Source organism: Natator depressus, chromosome 3, assembly GCF_965152275.1.
Source record: "Natator depressus isolate rNatDep1 chromosome 3, rNatDep2.hap1, whole genome shotgun sequence".
NCBI classification, from domain to species: Eukaryota; Metazoa; Chordata; order Testudines; family Cheloniidae; genus Natator; species Natator depressus.
This window is the reverse complement of record NC_134236.1, coordinates 208,750,402-208,769,201: the sequence shown is the minus strand read 5'-3', so window position 1 is coordinate 208,769,201 and position 18,800 is coordinate 208,750,402. Positions and strand designations below refer to the sequence as shown.

Here is an 18,800-nt window from a genome sequence, read left to right as displayed (position 1 = left end):
AGCAGTAACGAGTTGTTATTTGTTTGTATTACAGAGCTGCCTAGGAACCCGGGTCATGGGGCAGGGCCCTGTTGTCTGGTAGGTTACAAAGACCCTGGGCCCAGAGAGCTCCCTATCGGGTGGTTTCCAGATACACTTCCAATGGCAGAGCTACAATTTTACTGCAGGGAAGGATACAGTACGAGGAACAGCTTTTGTCGAGTGACTGTGCCAGGGACGCGTGTTCAAAGTGCTGTTCTGTCCTGCACCGTGAGGCTGCAGAAGTGGCAACTTGGGGAGGTGGGCGTGGGATCTGCCAGTCGCAGGCTGGGCTCAGAGTTCTGCCGCATTCTTTGCGCCTCCCGCATGCCATCCCCCGCTGCAGGATAAATTCTGCCTTGCTGACCCTCCGCCACCCCCTGGCCCCGGACGACACCTGGCGGATCCCTAGCAGATGTGCAGCAGGGGGAAATTTTTCAGATACAACGTTTTTTCCACTGAAAAATGCAGATTCTGGTCGACAGAAACATCTTGTGAATTCACATCGAATTCGCTGATTTATTTGGTCTGGGGAAATGAAACTCACCTCTCCCTACCCCCAAAGGCTTGGATTTTTTAATTTAAAATGACTTTTCGTTTCCAATTTCACTTCACTTTTACTTTTTTTAAAGTTTTAAAAAACTCTAAAGCCAAACAAAACGCTCCATACGCCCGGAGACTTTTTTTCCCCATTTTTCGGGTTGGCCGTGCACCGAACCTCACCTAAAGAAACCAGTTCTTCGCGCAGCTCTCATTAGACACCAGTGGGCTTGCGTAAGTGAAACGGAGGGACGATCCAAAGGCAACGGGGGGCCCAGCTGGGCCCAATTTGTCCCGCAGAAACTCAACTGCTGGTGATGCTGCGTGAGACGGGAAGACGACTGCCTGATTCTTTTCTGCTGTGCTCCTTGCGCTGTCACTGACGCCCGGGCAAAGGGCTCCCTGCCTGGCTGCACAGTCCTAGCGGATCAGAACCGGAGCATTTTGAACCCAGTTGGCCCAGCTGTAAATGACAGCCCCAGGCACAAGAGGGTGGAGACCCAGCCCCAAGCGCTCAAACATCACGGGTCAAGCCCCTCATCAACTATAGGCCTGGCTTACACATCATGAGGTTGTAAATATAATACACTTGGGGCTCTTCTGCCTTATTTGCCTTCTGGTATTTGAGCCTTCAGAATTCATATTTTCAAGCTTTTCCCCACTCCCATGAGGATTAGACACTTACTGCTTTTTTAAATGAAAACTAGGAGTCTCTCAGAACCAGCTGACTCCAGGAGCTGGGGCTTTAATGAAAGCACCAAATTTCCTGAGCCTCGCAATCAAATGGAAAGCGTGGTCACGCGGACAGCCCAGGAGGAGTTTGTGGGGCTGGCAGTTACAACAAACAGCCTTTTACCTGCAAGCGGAGCAAGTTTCCCACAGAAGCCCATGAGAGACCATGAACAGGGAGTTCTGGGGGCTCGGCTACGGAAAGGGTGGGCGGCGGTTGGTGTGCTAGGCTGAGAGGGGAGACCTGGGGTCAATTCCCTGTCCTTGCGTGACCTTGGACAAGTCACTTAGTCTCTTGGTCCCTTAGTTCCCAGCTGTACCACGGGGATAAAACCCCTGAAGATCATGAGCTGCTCTGCTACCACAGTGATGAGATACTCTGCCCAGGCAGAGACCTGAGCTAGACAGACTGGGATGGCGGGTATTTATTTCCACCCACACATCACATTCCCCTGCAACGTATGCTGCTGTGTGACCCAGCCGCTGGCTCCTCCCGATTTACCAACAGAGACCTAGAGCGCAGCGATGCTGCTGTGAGAATGAGCAGCATCCGCAGCCGGAACAGAAAGGGCTCACTCGGAACTCACATCGGTTATTATATTAACCCTATCTTCTAGATGAGGAAACTGAGGCACAGAGAGATCAACTGACTAGCCCACGCTCACACCGGGAATTATGGCAGACATACAGAACCCAGGTCTCCCTGTTCCCAGCCTTACCCACCTGAGCATCTTCCCTCTTGTCTAGGGAGCATGTACTAGAGGACAGGCTCTTGTCCAGCAGGTGGTAGGTAAACAGTATGGGCGGAAGACTCACCTTCTCTCCTGTTGGGTGCCTCTCTGGGAAAGCACCCAGGACTATACGCAATAAACACTGTTATCTGGCAACTTCTGGATTAAAAGCCCAGATCTTAGAAATTCACACTTATTAAAACACCCTGAAATCAAACGTTTCAATCCAGATGCGAAATTCTGGACCCACTGAAGTCAATGGCAGTTTTGCCATTGACTTCAATGGGGCCAGGACTCTACCCCAATGTTACAGTCTTTCATTTTAAATATTGTCTGCTTCACTCTCTTCATAGAGCTACTCTCACTTCCATTAGTGCCACTCAGGGTTCAGGGCCCAAATGTGCTAGGCGCTGTACAAAACACAGGATAAAAGAATCATAGAATATCAGGGTTGGAAGGAACCTCAAGAGGTCACCTAGTCTAACCCCCTGCTCAAAGCAGGACCAATCCCCAATTTTTGCCCCAGATCCCTAAACGGCCCCCTCGAGGATTGAACTCACAACCCTGGGTTTAGCAGGCCAATGCTCAAACCACTGAGCTATCCCTCCCCCCCAACATAGCCAGCAACATATCCAGCAACTGCAATAACGATGAACTAATCTTCTCCACCCAAACCTTCCAGACTATCCAAAGACACCAATCTTTCTCAAGAGCCACAGAATAAATCTCATACAAAATCTCCACACACACTGGCTTTGAGATATACATAGCCAGAAAAAATGGGAGGAAGATTTGCCCCAAAATTGAGGGAAGAAAAATAAACCACCCACCATGAGTCTAAATCTCCACCAACCTGCACTGGCGTAAATCTGGAGTAGCTCCACTGAAGTCTGTGTAAGTAAAGGGAGAACCGGGCCCTGAGCAGTTTGATGCTACGTAAGTTACTGCACCCTGCCTGATTTGTCTTGGCAAACGATCATCGTGTGAAAGCGTAGGCAGTTTGGTTTAGAGTTGGCAAAGCTGGGAGTGTGGCTGGGATCACGTTTTTAATGGGAGACCAGCTTCAAACTTAGTTCTGGACAGACCAGGGTCCCTCCCTCGTCGCATCTGGGCATGTCACTACCATTCCCAAAGTGAGTGGGGATCTTTATACCTGAGTATCAATCCACTTCACGCCCTCCGCAGCGTGCTCCACTCGGCCATAGAAATGCACAGGAAGCATATACTCAGGGCGGGCTTTTTCCCAGGGGTTGCCATAGCGCAGCCAATCATCAGCTTCCTCCACCTGAAACATACCAACAATAGAAGATTATTCTAGCTGTGGCCAAACTAGGTCTCTGCTAAGAAGGAGATTCTTTTAATCGGCATTTAAAAAACTAAAAAAAAACCCCAAGCTTTAAAAAAAAAAGTTTTAAAAAGAGACACATGAACCTCCCTGTATTTTCCACTGCATGCATCCGATGGAGCGAGCTGTAGCTCATGAAAGCTCATGCTCAAATAAATTGGTTAGTCTCTAAGGTGCCACAAGTCCTCCTGTTCTTTTTATGAACCTCCCTGAAACCCTAACCATTAACGGCCGGATTCCCCACTGGTGCAAATCGGTGCACTCCACTGACAGCATGGAGCTGTCCCAGTTCACATCAGCTCTTTGTTGTGCCTCCCTGATTCGCCTGCCAAATGTGCACAGCTGAGAGTAAAAAGACGGGGCTCTGTCCACCTGGTCACCCCGCAGACGCCGCCAGCGATCTGAGCACCAGTCAAGCACGTCCTTTGCGCACAAACCGTCATCCGTAGCCAAAATCCTGCAGCTTGTTGCGGTGCTCAGGCCAGCAGAGAAACCAGCTCTTTCTCCCATAACTGGGCTGGCGTTTGCAGAGCTAGCGTGAGTAAGAATGAGTGACACAGTCACGTGGGTCCGTAAGGCAAGCGGCTGTCTGTCGGAATACACAGAGGGACCGGCCCGGCACTGGCCCTCTGGAGAGCCGGGCTCCGTTCCCAGCTCTGCCACAGATGCCACGTGTGACCTCGGACAACTCACTTCATCTGCCTGGGCCTCAGTTCTCCACCCTCGGTCTAGTCAGACTGCAAGCTCTGCGTGGCAGGGATGACCTCTCCCTACGTGTCTGCAGAGCACCGCGCACAAAGGGGCCCCGCTCTCCGTTAGGCGCGACAATACCACCCATGATCGATTGTCAGAACAATCAAAGGGAATGGTGGAAACCAAACGCTGAACTCCCCCAGCGACAGACCTGCCAGCCATCGACAATCTTCTGATTAAATATGCCAAATTCATATCGGATCCCGTAGCCATAGGCTGCCAGCCCCAGCGTCGCCATGGAGTCAAGGAAGCAAGCTGGAACATCAAAGCGAAAGGACCCTCTTAGGAGCAGGTTTGCAGAAACCCAGCCAGGAGACCTGGGCCTGTGTCCACATCTCAGCCATGTGACTGGCTTGGGGCTACGGGCCCGAGACAGCCAGTAGCTTTTCCTTTCTGGGACTTGGAATTTTTCAAAAATAGTGCACAACCAAAGGGCCAAGGGGGGGTGTTGTGAATTTCTACCCGACTTTGGATTAGGCTGTGCCCCAGTCCCCAGGAGTAGCTGCCCTGACCTCAGAGAGCATGGTGGCACTCGGGGGGGGAGGGGGAGAGGAAGGGGCAGAATCTGACACCTGTTGGGCTCCACTGGTGAGGGCAGGGGGGCCGAGATTGATCTGTTCTCCAAGGAGCTTATGTGGAGGGAGGGAACGGATGGATTTGTTGGGACAACGGATGGGGTGTTTGTACAAACGTGCACCTGGTAGGGGGTGGGATTGATGGATTTGGGGGAGCTGTTTCAGGAGCACCCACTTTGTATTTTTATGCCACCCATGCACTATTGTTTCTTTGGTTCTTTGCCAAACACCTGTAGGCAAGTCTGGCTGGGCCCCAGCTTCCCCCTCCTGCCTCTCATCAGAAAGATGGATGCTAGGGGCTATCTGAGCTCTGCTGTCTTCTTCCAAGGGGACGCAGGGAGGTGGAACTGGAAGCTAGAGTGGGAGCTGGGGGCATTTTCCCATGCTCCCGGTGGGGGCAGTGACCTGAGCCTTGGGCGTGATGCAGAAAGGGGATACTGATTCCAGCTGTGCTTTCCCGGGGCGCGCTAGGGCTTGCTAGCTATTGTTTGTAAAGTGACGCCAAGTGTGACTTTTACTAGTGTCCACAGCACTAGTAAGTGCGTGTCAGGACTCCGTGGCTAACAACCAGCCCTAAGCTGGACGGGAGCAGTGAGATCTGGTCTTGACACAGGGCTGCAGGGTGCTGAACAGTGATGGGGATGGTCCCGGGACAAAGAACAGTTCAACAGCCCTGTCTCAATGTGAGTTCAGCACAGCTGTGGCCAAAATGGACCATAGCACGGCCTGGCGGCGGTCAAGCTGTTTTATAAACCAGTTAAAACCAAGTCTTTGTCCCAGGCTCTACCTGAGCTAAAGCAGGGCTTTCATCTTCCCACGGCTGCTCTTTGACTATTAGCGGTAAATATGCCCAATGGCCTGTGGTGGGACACTGGATAGGGTGGGATCTGGGTTACTACAGAGAATTCTTTCCTGGGTGTCTGGCTGGTGAGTCTTGCCCATATGCTCAGGGTTTAGCTGATCGCCATATTTGGGGTCAGGAACGAATTTCCCTCCAGGGGTGATTGGAAGAGGCCCTGGGGGTTTTTCGCCTTCCTCTGTAGCATGGGGCACGGGTCACTTGCTGGAGGATTCTCTGAGCCTTGAAGTCTTTAAACCCCGAGTTGAGGACTTCAATAGCTCAGACAGAGGTGAGGGGTTTGTCGCAGGAGTGGGTGGGTGAGATTCTGTGGCCTGCCTCGTGCAGCAGGTCAGACTAGACCAGTGGTTCCCAAACTCGTTCTGCCGCTTGCTCGGGAAAGCCCCTGGCGGGCCGGGCCGGTTTGTTTACCTGCCGCGTCCGCTGGTTCGGCCGATCGCGGCTCCCACTGGCTGCGGTTCACTGCTCCAGGCTGATGGGAGCTGCTGGAAGTGGTGGCCAGTATGGCCCTCAGCCCACGCCACTTCCAGCAGCTCCCATCGGCCTGGAGCAGCGAACCTCGGCCACTGGGAGCCGCGATCGGCTGAACCTGCGGACGCGGCAGGTAAACAAACCGGCCCGGCCCGCCAGGGGCTTTCCCTGCACAAGCGGCAGAACGAGTTTGGGAACCGCTGGATTAGACGATCGTAATGGTCCCTTCTGATCTCAAAGCCTGTGAGCAGCAACACAAGGTAGACTGACCCCTAGCATGTCAACCAGCATGTCACGTAACCTCGCTGCAGCAGGCCGAGATGACACACTGGCTAAAATGACGGCAGATGCTGGCACCTTGTCTACACTAGAGCTGCACCCGTGTTAGCAAGGGTGACAAATTTTAGGGGGGAAAAGGCTACTGTAGCCAAGGCCTTGGGCCTCCTCCAGTGCTAGCCCAGACGTGTTAGAAGCCAGCTTGGTCAGCTGTGCCTAAACCATGCATGGCCACAGTCATTAGAGGAAGTTAATTGCCCTTTGTAGAGGGGGGCTAATTAAGGAGCACAGGGGCCAGCACTGCCAAGCAGCCAAGCCTTGCCGAGGGTATCACTGGGAATACAAAGAACAGGGGCATTACCTGCCAGGCGACCCAGCCCTCCATTACCCAGGCCAGCATCTTCTTCAATCTCTTCCAGCTCCTCCAAGTCCAGACCCAGCTGTTGAGAAAGCGGCAACTTCAGCACCAGGGCATCACCTCCACAGAGCCCTGAGGCATGTTTCCCTGCAGCCCTCCAAAGGAGAGAAAAACACCCAGGCTTCCCCCCACCCCGCTCCCACAGCAATCTAATTCCTCGGACAAATGACCCTATCCCACTGCCAACGTCATTTTTATTAGGATCTGCAGTTTTCCTTAGCTACATCAAACACCAAACGCTTCTTGGCTGGCAACCCTCAAAACTATAAAGACCTCTAATCTGGGAAGGGATGGCAATCAGCCAGTCACAGTACAAATCATCACTGCTGGTTTATTTGCCTAACGATTTGAGGATGCTCCTTCTTTCCAGGGTTAAGAAGTGTACCTTGAGCCTCGAAGGATTCTGGGGCCCAGGGGTTTCTTATCCCAGAATATGGTTAATGCCAAGTTCACGGGTTGACCTTGCAAGTTATTCCTGCTATGCTGAAATGTCCCCCAGTGTTCTGGCTCAGAACTTCCCAGCAACAAAGGCTGCTTCAGCTTCTGACCTTCCAAAAACTGTCCCCTGACCTACCCCCAGCAACGGTCTCTCCTTCCCCCACCATCTCCACAGCCACTCAGGAAGGCCAAGCCTCCACTCCCATCACCAAAACTAATGCCTAGGGCTGGCTGAAAATTTCAAAGATAACCTTTTCCCATTGGAAAATGGGGTTTTGTCAACGTTGAAATTTTTGGTGGGAAAAGATCAATTTCGGCAGAATTTTCCATTGGGAAAAATGGAAACAAACTGCTCCATTTCAGATCTGCATTAATCTCTGCATCTGCCAGAGTGCATCATGGGAGATGTAGTCCAATGGGGGAGCAAGGCCCACAAGAGAGACTGGGAGCAAAAAGGACTCAGAACTACAACTCCTAGGAGGCAACAGAGCAGGCTCAGGGGGATGCAGAGATTAGCGTGGACCTGAAACAAAGCACTTTGATGTTTCTGAATTGAGATTTTTCCAGAACTTTCTATTCCATCAGAAGTTTCACTATTTCAAATCGGGATGAAAACAAATGTTGAACTATTGGGAATTTCCTGCAGGACAGAAATCCTGGTTTTCCATCATCTCTTCTAATTCCACTTTAAATTCACTTTACATCTGGGGATAGCTGGTTACCGAGAGCAGAGTGGGATCAGAAGCTGAGGCTGCCATGTTCGCTATCCAAGAATGGAGGAGCAGTTCTGGGTGTGATTATTTTACCAAAATAATCCCGTGCGTGGAGGCAGTTATACTGGCACAAAGGTGCCTTACACTGGTATAGCTTATTCCCCTTCCCGTACCGGAATAGCTGCACTGCTCTAAAGCACTTTTATACTGGTATAAAGTCTGTGTCCACACTAGGGAACTGATACCATGTTAGCTACACCAGTATTGTTAAAGCAGCACAACCTGTGTGTGTTGACAATCCCTTGGTTGACCTAAAAGGCTTTTCTTCCTCTAAAGGGATGTAAATGGTGTGGATGGGAGGGAAAGAACTACTTAATTACACATTTCCCCACAAAACCCTGTCTGCTTTTCCTATTACCGATGTAACAGCAACTCCCCGTAGCAGTTCTCGAGTCTTGCACTTTATTTAGCCCAGAATTTGTTTTTTATTTCTAAACAGGGAGCACCACTAAGTTACCATTTAAATACAGAAATAGCTCACTGATATAATGAACCACTTGTCAGCTAAGGATCTCAGAGCCCTTACCAGGGAGGAAGTGGTTAGACTGCTAGGCTAGGACTCAGGGGACCTGGGATCTATTCCCAGCTCCATCACTGACCTTGGGCAAGTCACTCCAACTCCCCATGCCTCAGTTTCCCATCTGTAAGAAGAGGATGATAATACTTCCCTTAGGGGAGCATTATATGTGTTAATTAGCAATTGTCAGTAGATTGCTTTAAGTAGTAAAATGCCAAGTATTAACAAACATTCAGCCTCTGCACTATTATGCCCACTATTATGCTGTCACCCACCGTTTATGGTGAGTGACAGCAATGGAGAACTTTAGCGTCAGTCAGAGACACTTACCAACGTGTGGTTTTTGGACAAGTCCAAGTAGGTAATTTTGGGTGCGATTTATTTTTTTTTACCAATATAATTATGCCAATACAACCCCTAGTGTGGACACCACTACACCCCATAAAGGCATGCAGCTAACCACTAGAAGCACATTTATACCAGTATAACGGCGTCCACACTAGAGGGGTTGTTCAGTCATATCGGAATAGTTACAGCAGTGCAACTTGTGTGTGTAGATGCGGTCTAACTGTCTTCTCCTTCGGCACAGAGATGGATTGTTCAACATCTCTCCAAGTCACCCTACCTCGGCTGGTTGGGTTTAATTTCCAGGGGGCTTTACTGAGCCGCAGTTGTAAGCAAAGGCCAGGTAGCGAAAGGAGACTGAAGGCCTATGTGATAAGGTCCTGATCCTGGAACGACCTCTGTGTGGGCAGAGCCCCAGTGGGGCTCAGGGCAAGTGCAGTGCCATGTGCAGGATCGGGGCTTAAGTCCCCTATTACTCACAGAGGACGCTACAGTATGAAGAGGTTTCAAGTTTATTCCTCATGGACCCGACTCCCATTGCAATGTATTGTGTTACCGGCAGCCTGTGCATCGCACACTGCAGACGGATCCTGCAGCAACCGGTTTCCACGACAAAAGCTTTGTTATGATCAGCAACCTCTGAAACAAAAATATGCCCAAGCCAAGCCCAGCCTCTTGAATCTTTAACAAGCTGGATGATACACATATACAATTCAAGCTATTAGAATTGCTTCAAGGACAGAGGGATACTGGGGCCTCTGCCAAAGTAACTGGCTTTCGTGAGTCACAGTACTTTCAAGGGAGCAATAACATTAGACCAAACGTGGGTAGATTAGATGGAAACTTCAGGATGCTGTAAAATTAATTAGCTTTGCGCAAGCCGTTTGCTTTGGTTACCGATGGCAAAAGAGGGAGGAATTAAAGAGAGAGAGTGAGTGCACTGATGCTGATAAGACACGGACCGCATGTGTATGTTACATCCCCATTCCTGATTCTCCATTTGTTCTGTCCGCTTAGGCTGTAAGCTCTGGAGGGCAGGGTCACGCCGTTGCCCTGGTCCGTGGCAGGATACAGAACAATGACGAGCCACCTGGGTTTGCATTTCCCTGCCTGCCCCTGTGTTTTGACAGACTCCTGCCCAGTTCCCCCTCCACACAAGTTCTCTTCTAGCAGAGGCAACTCCAGGGAACCTGGTGGGAGCCTGACTGGAGCTGGGCAGGGATTCAGGTCACAGGAATGACAGACTCATAGAAGCATGGGGCTGGAAGAGCCCATCTCGTCCAGCCCCCTGCACTGAGGCAGGACCCAGTAAACCGAGACCCTCCCTGTCAGGGGTCTGTGTAAAGCAGTCAGTCTTCAAATGGAAAGCGAGTCTGTTACAGAAGCACTGCATAACTGTGGGAGCGGGTGAGAGGAGGGACTGCTCCATTTTCCTTCTCTTACGATGCTTCCAGTCCCAAGGAGGCCATGCTTTGCACAGGGCCACACCACGCCCGGATCACAAACACTTCGTAACAAGCTACCACAACGTGTAGGCTCTACCGCCCAGATTCCCAGCGGTATTCAGGCTCCGAACGACCACTGAAATCAATGGCAGCTAAACGGAGGGTCTGGGCCTACCGCCCCAGAGCAGGCTGCAGAAGTCTCTGGGCTCTGCAGGCCAGCTCCAACACCCACCGAACTCAGCAGAAAGCCTCCCAGTGGGGCCTCAAACCTTGGGCCTGAGTCTCCTCTCACTCACACTGGTGTAAAGTACAAGTAAAGACGCTGAGGCCAGTGGAATTACACTGGTGTGAACGAGAGGCCTCAGCTCCCTCTGATCAATGGCTTCACGCATACAAGAGCCCCCGTTGGGTGGCGGATATTTTGGCTTTAGACAGACTCTTCAGAGTGACCCAGATAGTAACTGGTGCACAGTCCCAGGCAAAAGCCCTGAAGCAGGACATTTAAACAGGAACGATACTTTTATACTGGCCTAGTACATCAGTGTAAGGGACAGAAAGCTTTTGAACGGGATTGTCACAGGGCAAGCTGGCCCTTTAAGAATGCTGGGGCTCCGCCTCACCTGTGCCAGGTGTAGCTAGGGTTACCAATTCTGATTGGATGTATTCCTCAAGGTTTCATCACATGGCATAATCTTTAATTAAAAGGTTAATCTTTAATTCCTGGGGACTCCCGGACAATCCTGGAGGGTTGGCAACCCTAGAACCTCCCCAGGTGAAGGGAGTGAGTCCAAGGGTCATGTGATGGGAGCATGGGATTCGGAGCCAGGCCTACTGCGGGACATACGGGCAGCCTGGGTTCAGAGAGTGACTTTTGTGAGCTCCCAGGCAGCAGGCCTGGGTGAAGGCAACACCTTAAAGAGGCCTGGTTTTCAGGCCAGGGTGACAAAAACCATGAGTTCGTAGGAGAAGCTTTTACCGCATCATGCTACACTTGCCACGACAGGCCCTGATCTTCCGAGCTGCATTCGCGTGAATAACGTCTTGTTGCGGGTGTCCCATTGACTGCACTGGCGTTCATTGGAATGTTTCTGTTTCCAGTTTTTTAGTTAATTTTTTCATCAGAATATCGACCTTTAACCAACTTCCCCTCCACCCTCAAAAGTACGGACATTTTAATGAGAAGATTTTCATTTTTCTGACAAGTTATAGAGCTGGTTGAAAACTGAAAAGATTTGACCAAGTTTTGAAAAATCAATTAAAAAAAAAAAAACAGTCATGAAAATTCTCATTCACATTTCACTGGTTTTGACCAGCTCTACGTCGGACTAAACGAGTGTGCTCGTAGTGAAGCACGTCTAAACATTTCACTCTGTCGCATGCAAAGTGCTCAATGCCTTGCAAGATCAAGCCCCGAACCATTAGCCAGCTGCATCCCTGAAATGGATGGGTGCTGTGCCACTGTCTTCAGACACGGCCTCCTCAGACTCTGTGAGTCCCAACTGATGCTAGGAGAAAATGGGGAAGGGAGCTGGTTGGAAAGTGGGCTTTTTTCTGGGGAAACGTTGACAAAAATGAAAACACACGTACTTTTTGTTGCATTTTCTACAGAAAACTGACTTTTCAGTGACAAACAAAGCTTTTTTCTTTTTCTTTTTAAACCAAAACCTGAAATATTTCTACTAGGAAATGCCGCAATGGTGCCTCATGGGAGTTGTGGGAAAAGCCTCTCATGTTCCCATTCGCCTCCTAGGCTCGGCTCCCTGGTCAGACTACATTTCCCATTATGCACCGTGATCTCCCCCCCAGTGATAGGAGGCAGTTGCATCATGGTAATCCTTAGATATAGTGCATTTTGGGAAATGTGTCTGGGTGGGGAGCAAAGCCCACAGAGGAGAATGGGGACATGAGAAAACCGAACTACAACTCCCAGAAGGAAATACTTTCATTTACAGGAGTTTGGCTTTTTGATGAAAAAAATCAAAATGTTCCATAGAAAGCAGACACGGCTTAAAAAAATTAATTTTGTCAAAATCAATTTTCTTTCTAAACAAATTTTGGCAAAAAAGTTTTGCCCAACTCTAACCAGGACTTGCCAGAGAAATTTACCTGGTAAATGGCTTCATCACAGACATTCTGCATACCCAGGTTCACCATTGTATTCTGCAGGGTGCGGCCCATGTAGAATTCCAGAGACAGGTAATAAATACGCTGGTGGAATACATCAAAAGGACAGAAGGAAGAAAATTAATTTTACTTCCCAGGCTGAGACTTTGCAACACAAAGGGGGCTGAATATGGAGGTGAAATTTACACATATTCTATGAAGAAAAACTAATGCTAATGCACAATTAAGACTGCAAAAATGCAATCAGGTCCGTTGACAGACATACTGCCTCTTGCTCCAGGACGTGTGAACAGTGAGGACAGTTAGCACTGGAACAAGTTACAAAGGGCTGTGGTGGAGTTTCCAACTCTGGCAATTTTTAAATCCAGACTGGATGTTTTTCAAAAAGCTCTGCTCTAGGAATTGCTCTGGGGATGTTCTCTGGCCTGTGTTAGACAGGAGGTCAGGCTAGATGGTCACGATAGTCCCTTCTGGCCTTGGAATCTGTGAATCTTTCTGTTTCTGAATCCGTGCTTTCTCTCTCAGTAGCTATTCTGTCTTTGAGCCAAGTACTGATCCTTCCTCAAAAGGACGTCTGAGCAAGGTGCAGAGAGGGACACACTCCACCAGACCCCAGGAATGGGAACCCTCCCCCCGTTCTTGCCCCTCAGGTCTAAAGAGTGGGGTTTGTATTTCACATGGAGGGACTGTATCCTCCCCTATACCCAACAGCAGCAGGGTGGTATCCTTTGCCAGAAAACACCCTCCCCCACCCCCCCTTGTTAGCAGATGTTGATCCCGCTGGGGAATGTTAAGTGGGTTCTGCTGACTCAGGCTCATTATCCTACTCAGATATGAGAGGTGGGAGTGACACTCTGGAGTGGAGTTAAGTGACACGACCTCATCTCGCCCTAGGAGCAGCCAAGCCTGGGAAGAAGATCTGCCCTGACTTTTGCGTGATCTTTGTTTTTATTTCTTTGTTAATAAAGCCAGTCCCTGGTCAGCCATTAAGTGCAGGCTGTTTTCGAGCAGGCGGGAAAGCTATAAAGATATCATTAATTTTATTAGTTATTGGTGTGAGAGCACCAGTGACTCCCACACTGCACACGTGCCCCATGTGAACACCAAGGTCATGTTCCTGTGTGGCTTGCTTTGCCTTTTGAAGAACAGTTTCTGAAGTACGTCCTACCAGCAATGTCCCCCGTATGTTCCTCCCCAAAAGGAGGCATGCAGCCACCAAGCAGTCCCTCCTAACACAAAACACTTCATTGTGAAGAAGGCTCACGTTAGGTCTCTCTGCGCTCAGAAGCAATTCTCAGCTTGCCTCGATTCAGGACAGCACTAGAGCTGGGGAAGGAATTGTTTTCCCTTTTCCGCACTGGGACAAAACAAGACCCTTGGAAGGTTTTTTTGAGAAAGAGCAAGCATGCCCCTGGGATGTGGGAGGCTCACGTTCACGTCCCTGGTCTGAACCAGGCAAGCCCAGCCTTGAACCTGGGTTCCAGTCCTGAACCTGGGTTCCAGTCCAAGTGCACTGACCACTAGGCTATTGGCGATTCTAGGGTGGGTCTCTCTCTTTCCAGTTTTGACCGGGAATTCCATCCTCGGTCTAAGAAATCTTTCCCAAAAATTGGATTGAAACTGGCACATTCCCGCAAAAAGTTTTGCTTTCATTGGATTGACATTTTCTGACCAAAAAGAGTTCCATCCAAAAACTCCTGCCTGGCTCTAGTGAACACGCGCTTGTTAACCCCTTGAAATCAGTTCAAGCGACGCGACAGGGAGGCTTTCATGAATTGCGGCCCAGCCACCTGTTGCGTAACATGGACCACGTTTTGTTTGCCAGAGAGATTCTTGTGAGGAACTTGTCAGTGGAGCGCCCCTGTGCCTATCTCTGCCCAGAGCGTGACTTTCCTACAGCAGCTGTCATTTTCTGATAAGATTGTCTCCCCAATAAACTTAGAACGCAAGTGATGGGGGAGGCCTGGCGGCGTATTTATACACCAGTTCTTCACAGTACAGTGCTGCCTTTTCGCAGCTGAAATGCCACGCCCAGGCCCTGTCACATAAGATTCCTAATTGTATTCATCAACATGGGCCGGATCCAAAGTCAATGGGAGTCTTCAACAGGCTTTGGATCAGGCCCTAAGCCATGCACTATTTCCTAGTATGTCGGTCACCCCTGCTGAGAAGTGTGGAAACGAACCAGTGCCACGCTGATCACCCACTATGAGATTCTGGGAATAAAAGGAAAGTGCCGTGACTGGGTATCGCTCAGTAAATACGGACTCGACTTTCCATAACCATTTTCAGCAACGCGCATCCCTCTGGGGCTCTTGTGGAGGGCTGGAATTTTAAATGAATCCCATCTTCCAGGAGACTTGGCTTGCTGAGGCAGATTAGGGCTGAGAAAATGTCATGGCTGGAAATCAGGGAGAGTCAAAAGTTATTGACGGGGGTTTTGGTTATAGAAGGCCATGGGGTGAATTCCATCCTAAACAGATCCACCCAACTGTTCTGTTTCAGAAATCCATTTCACCCAGTGAACGGGAAACTTGAATTATTGATCCAGTTGGTACTTCAAACCACCCTTAATTTTGAGACTGTGGCATTATTTTAAGTATCACTTGTCTTTCTACACCATCACTGCAACCATGCAAGAGCCATGGGGATTTATGGGTTAAACAGCCCCACTTGTCTGATCCGCACGGTGCAACAATATTAACTAATATTTGATAGGGACATAAACACGGTAACAAAAAGTTATGTGGGGAGACATTCCCCTCAGCTCCCGTGAGTCTGGCTGTAGCAAATGGCTTTATCCGAGCCCATTTTCTCACTGGACAAATATTTGATCAGCATCTGTCCTATGGTTCATTTCTTCCCTAGTAAACACTAAGTTAAGGAAGTAGGATAAGCAATAACATTGGTTAGTTCCCTCCCACTCTGACTTTAATACGTTTCATTCCTTTAAAATAAGCAACTGGTACACACCCCTGGGGTTGCTGTTATATTCTTCCCAGCAAGTATAATATGCCTAAGGAGGAACTCTTGTTTGGGGAGACCATCCTAGTTTTAAAAGAGCCATATTTTGAAGTGTGATACATGCTAAATAAAGCCCATTTGTAGGATTCATATCAGGATGTGAGTGACTCAAACAGTAAGAAGAAGTGGGCAACACAGAACCAAACCATTCCTTTTACAGCACTAGGAAACTGTCCTGCAAGAAAACCAGGATGTATGAATCAAGATTCACATTCTCAGCTTGTGCACAGCAGCTGAGAATCTGGCCTCAAATTCCTATGTTAAACCGACACTGTTCAAGGCAAATTTGACCTAAATTTGAGGTTCCGTAAAAGCTTACAAAACTTTAGACACGTTTCCATTAATTTTTGTTCATTACAATAGAAACAATTTTCTTTTAAATAGATACCTATTTCTCTGCACTTTTGGCATCTCAAACATTACAGCACTCGGTTAGTATGAGAACTTGACAGTGAAATCGATTAGAAACTGTCTAGCAGAAGAAGTGAAACAGAGTCGCCCATTTCCATTGGCCAAGCTGAGGGGAATTAAAAGTGTCAAAAGGCAAAGAGAAGAGTTCTTTAATGTTCTCAATTTTAATAGTCTTCTGCAGCTTCCCATATCACTGCATGCCTTGATTTTACTAAGCTGAGAGTAAATATGAGTGCGATGTTTTAAATCTTTCTTCAGACACTTTTCCCTGTATGCCTCCTAGTGAGCCTCTGTCCAGCCTAGTTTTTGAGTGTGCCAAGTGATGTGATCGATCGCCTGCAAAACACTCTCTCCTTCCTTGTATCTTCCTGGATTAGGAGGAAGGACGGTGCATATTTGCTCTTCTGTATTAGGGACAGAAAAGGTACTTTAAGACAGAAAACATGGAATGTTCTCTTCATCTAAATCTCTATTGGGCGCATATTGTAAATGAAACAAACACAGGGTACTGCAACAGTACCTGGTCCAACGCCCACTGACGTCTATAGCGACGTCTATGTGAAAGACCTTTGTGGGCATAGCAAAGGCAGTGGTTAAAGTATGACTTGTTGGGGGGAGGAGAGGAGGGTGTCACATTTCTATCCCGGCAAAATCTCTAAAGTAGCCACAGTAATAGCAGCATAACAATGCTCTCGGCAATACGTCTTCTTTCACTCGCCGAACCGGCACAGGATATAACAGAAAAGGAACTTTTCTGACAGCATAAACTGCGTTTACGGTAGCAAGCTTTGCTGGTATAGTTATTCTGGCAAACTTTTCTAGAGCCTACCTGGCCTATGGAAGCCTTTCGGAGCTCACCGAGATCAACAGAAGCACTGGCCTTTAATCCGCGCTGATGATTTGAGCTGACAAGTTTTACATTTCCTGATTTTGTAACACAGCTGTTCTGCTGTGAGGTGTAGGCAAGTAGTAGTCACAGCTGCATTCTTGTACCGCTCTCTCTCTTCCCTGTTCCCCAAAAGAACTACACAAGCATCGGTTCCCCCTGCAAGGATGCAGGAGACAACCTGCTGAACTGGGTGAAATTCTCTGGCCTGTTATATGGATCAGATGAGATCTGTGAATCTAGGACAGCCTCACGACTCGGCACATTTAAAGTCACACACGGAACAACCCTCCTCTGACAAGGGGATAGACTAGATCAGCATTTCTCAAACTGGGGCCTGCGGACCCTTGGGGGTCCCTGAGGGTATTCCAGGGGGTCCGCAGGCCCCACTGATCAACTCCTCCCCCTCCCCTTATCTCCTGGAGGCTACTGAAGCCAAACCAGGAGATTTCAGGCGCTAAAAGTCCGGCAGTGGAATGGGGCTAAGGCAGGCTCCCTACCTGCCTTGGCTCTGTGCCGATCCCAGAAGCGGCCAGCATGTCCCTTCAGCCAACCCCCTGCCCCACCCCAGAGCCCGCACCCAAACTCGCTCCCAGAGCCTGCGCTCCGCACCCCCTCCCGCACCCAAACTCCCTGCCAGAGCCCGACCCCGCACCCCCTCCCGCACCCCAACCCCCTGCCCCAGCCTGGTGAAAATGAGTGAGGATGGGTGAGAGCCAGTGACAGAGGGAGGGGGAATGGAGTCCGGGTGAGGCCTGGGGATGAGCAGGGGGGCTTGGAGACCCCAAAAATTTTTACAATCAAAATGGGGGTCGTCGGGTTGCTAAAGTTTGAGAAGGGCTGGACTAGATGAGCCGACAGCTCTTTTGAGGAACAATTCTAGGACACCGCCTTCCTCCGATGCCACCCTTCTGCTTCCCTCCCAGCTGCGGTCACGTCCCTTTCCCAGCACATTACTTCGTTACCGCAGTAGCGACCCCCAAACCCGCCAGGAGCACGCAGCGCTTCGGCCACCATCGGTCACCTGGAAACCAGGGATGCCGGACCCGCTGGGAAGTCGTAGGTTTGCCCTGCCCGGCTTCAGAAACCCCTGCCAGCAGCCTAAGCGCTGCAAACCCCAACTGCGGCTCACGCCAGCGCCCGCCGGCCTGAGGGCGGGGTGCCCGGATCCCTGAAGGCCGGACACCCCCGCTCCGGCCACCGGATCCCGGAGCGGCCACCGCCCCCCGCGGAGCCCCCCCGGCCGGCCGGCTGCGGGCGGAGCTGCGGGGCTGGAGGGACACCCCGCTTCGCACGCCGTCCCCCGCTCCGGGGCGCCCCCCGCGGAGCCCCCCCGGCCGGCCGGCTGCGGGCGGAGCTGCGGGGCTGGAGGGACACCCCGCTTCGCACGCCGTCCCCCGCTCCGGGGCGCCCCCCGCGGAGCCCCCCCGGCCGGCCGGCTGCGGGCGGAGCTGCGGGGCTGGAGGGACACCCCGCTTCGCACGCCGTCCCCCGCTCCGGGGCGCCCCCCGCGGAGCCCCCCGGCCGGCTGCGGGCGGAGCTGCGGGGCTGGACGGGAGCGGGGCTGGAGGGACACCCCGCTTCGCACGCCGCCCCCCGCGGAGCCCCCCGGCCGGCCCTACCTTGGGGTCGCGCTCGTAGTAGCGCTGCTGGGTGCGGATCCAGCGCCCCACCAGCTGGTCCCGCACCGCGTGCGCCAGGGCGAAGAAATAGTCGCGGGGGGTGGCCACGTTGCGGTCCTTGACCAGCGTGAAGTGCAGGTGCCGGTTGAAGCTTTTCCGCACCTCGGCCACGTCGCCCAGCCCCGCGATGCCCCGCACGCTGATCTGCTTCCTCTTCTCGCTGTCGCTGCGGGGCGCCGCCATGGCCGGGGCCGGGGCTCGCTCGGGGCCGGAGGCTTCGGGGCCGGGGCTCGCTCGGGCTGCGGGGCTCGCTCGGGGCCGGAGGCTTCGGGGCCGGGGCTCGCTCGGGGCTGCGGCTCCCTGGGGGCCGGAGGCTGCGGGGCTCGCTCGGGGCCGGAGGCTCGCTCGGGGCCGGGGCTGCGGGGCTCGCTCGGGCCGGAGGCTGCGGGGCCGGGGCCGGGGCTCGCTCGGGGCTGCGCGGAGCTCGGCCGGCGCCGGCT

General features: G+C 51.3%; 1 protein-coding gene across 1 annotated transcript in view; it reads right to left on the bottom strand.

Annotated features, from left to right (window-relative positions):
• PYGB (glycogen phosphorylase B) overlaps window positions 1–18,589 on the bottom strand; it is a 41,629-nt gene extending 23,040 nt beyond the window's left edge. The window contains exons 1-5 of the mRNA XM_074949848.1: window positions 18,301–18,589; window positions 12,340–12,441; window positions 6,659–6,737; window positions 4,268–4,371; window positions 3,172–3,303 (exon numbers count right to left, since the gene is read on the bottom strand). Coding sequence (XP_074805949.1) covers window positions 3,172–3,303; window positions 4,268–4,371; window positions 6,659–6,737; window positions 12,340–12,441; window positions 18,301–18,543 — 660 coding nt within the window. The 5' untranslated portion in view covers window positions 18,544–18,589. The remainder of the gene's footprint in view (window positions 1–3,171; window positions 3,304–4,267; window positions 4,372–6,658; window positions 6,738–12,339; window positions 12,442–18,300) is intronic.
• Window positions 18,590–18,800: the final 211 nt, after the last annotated feature.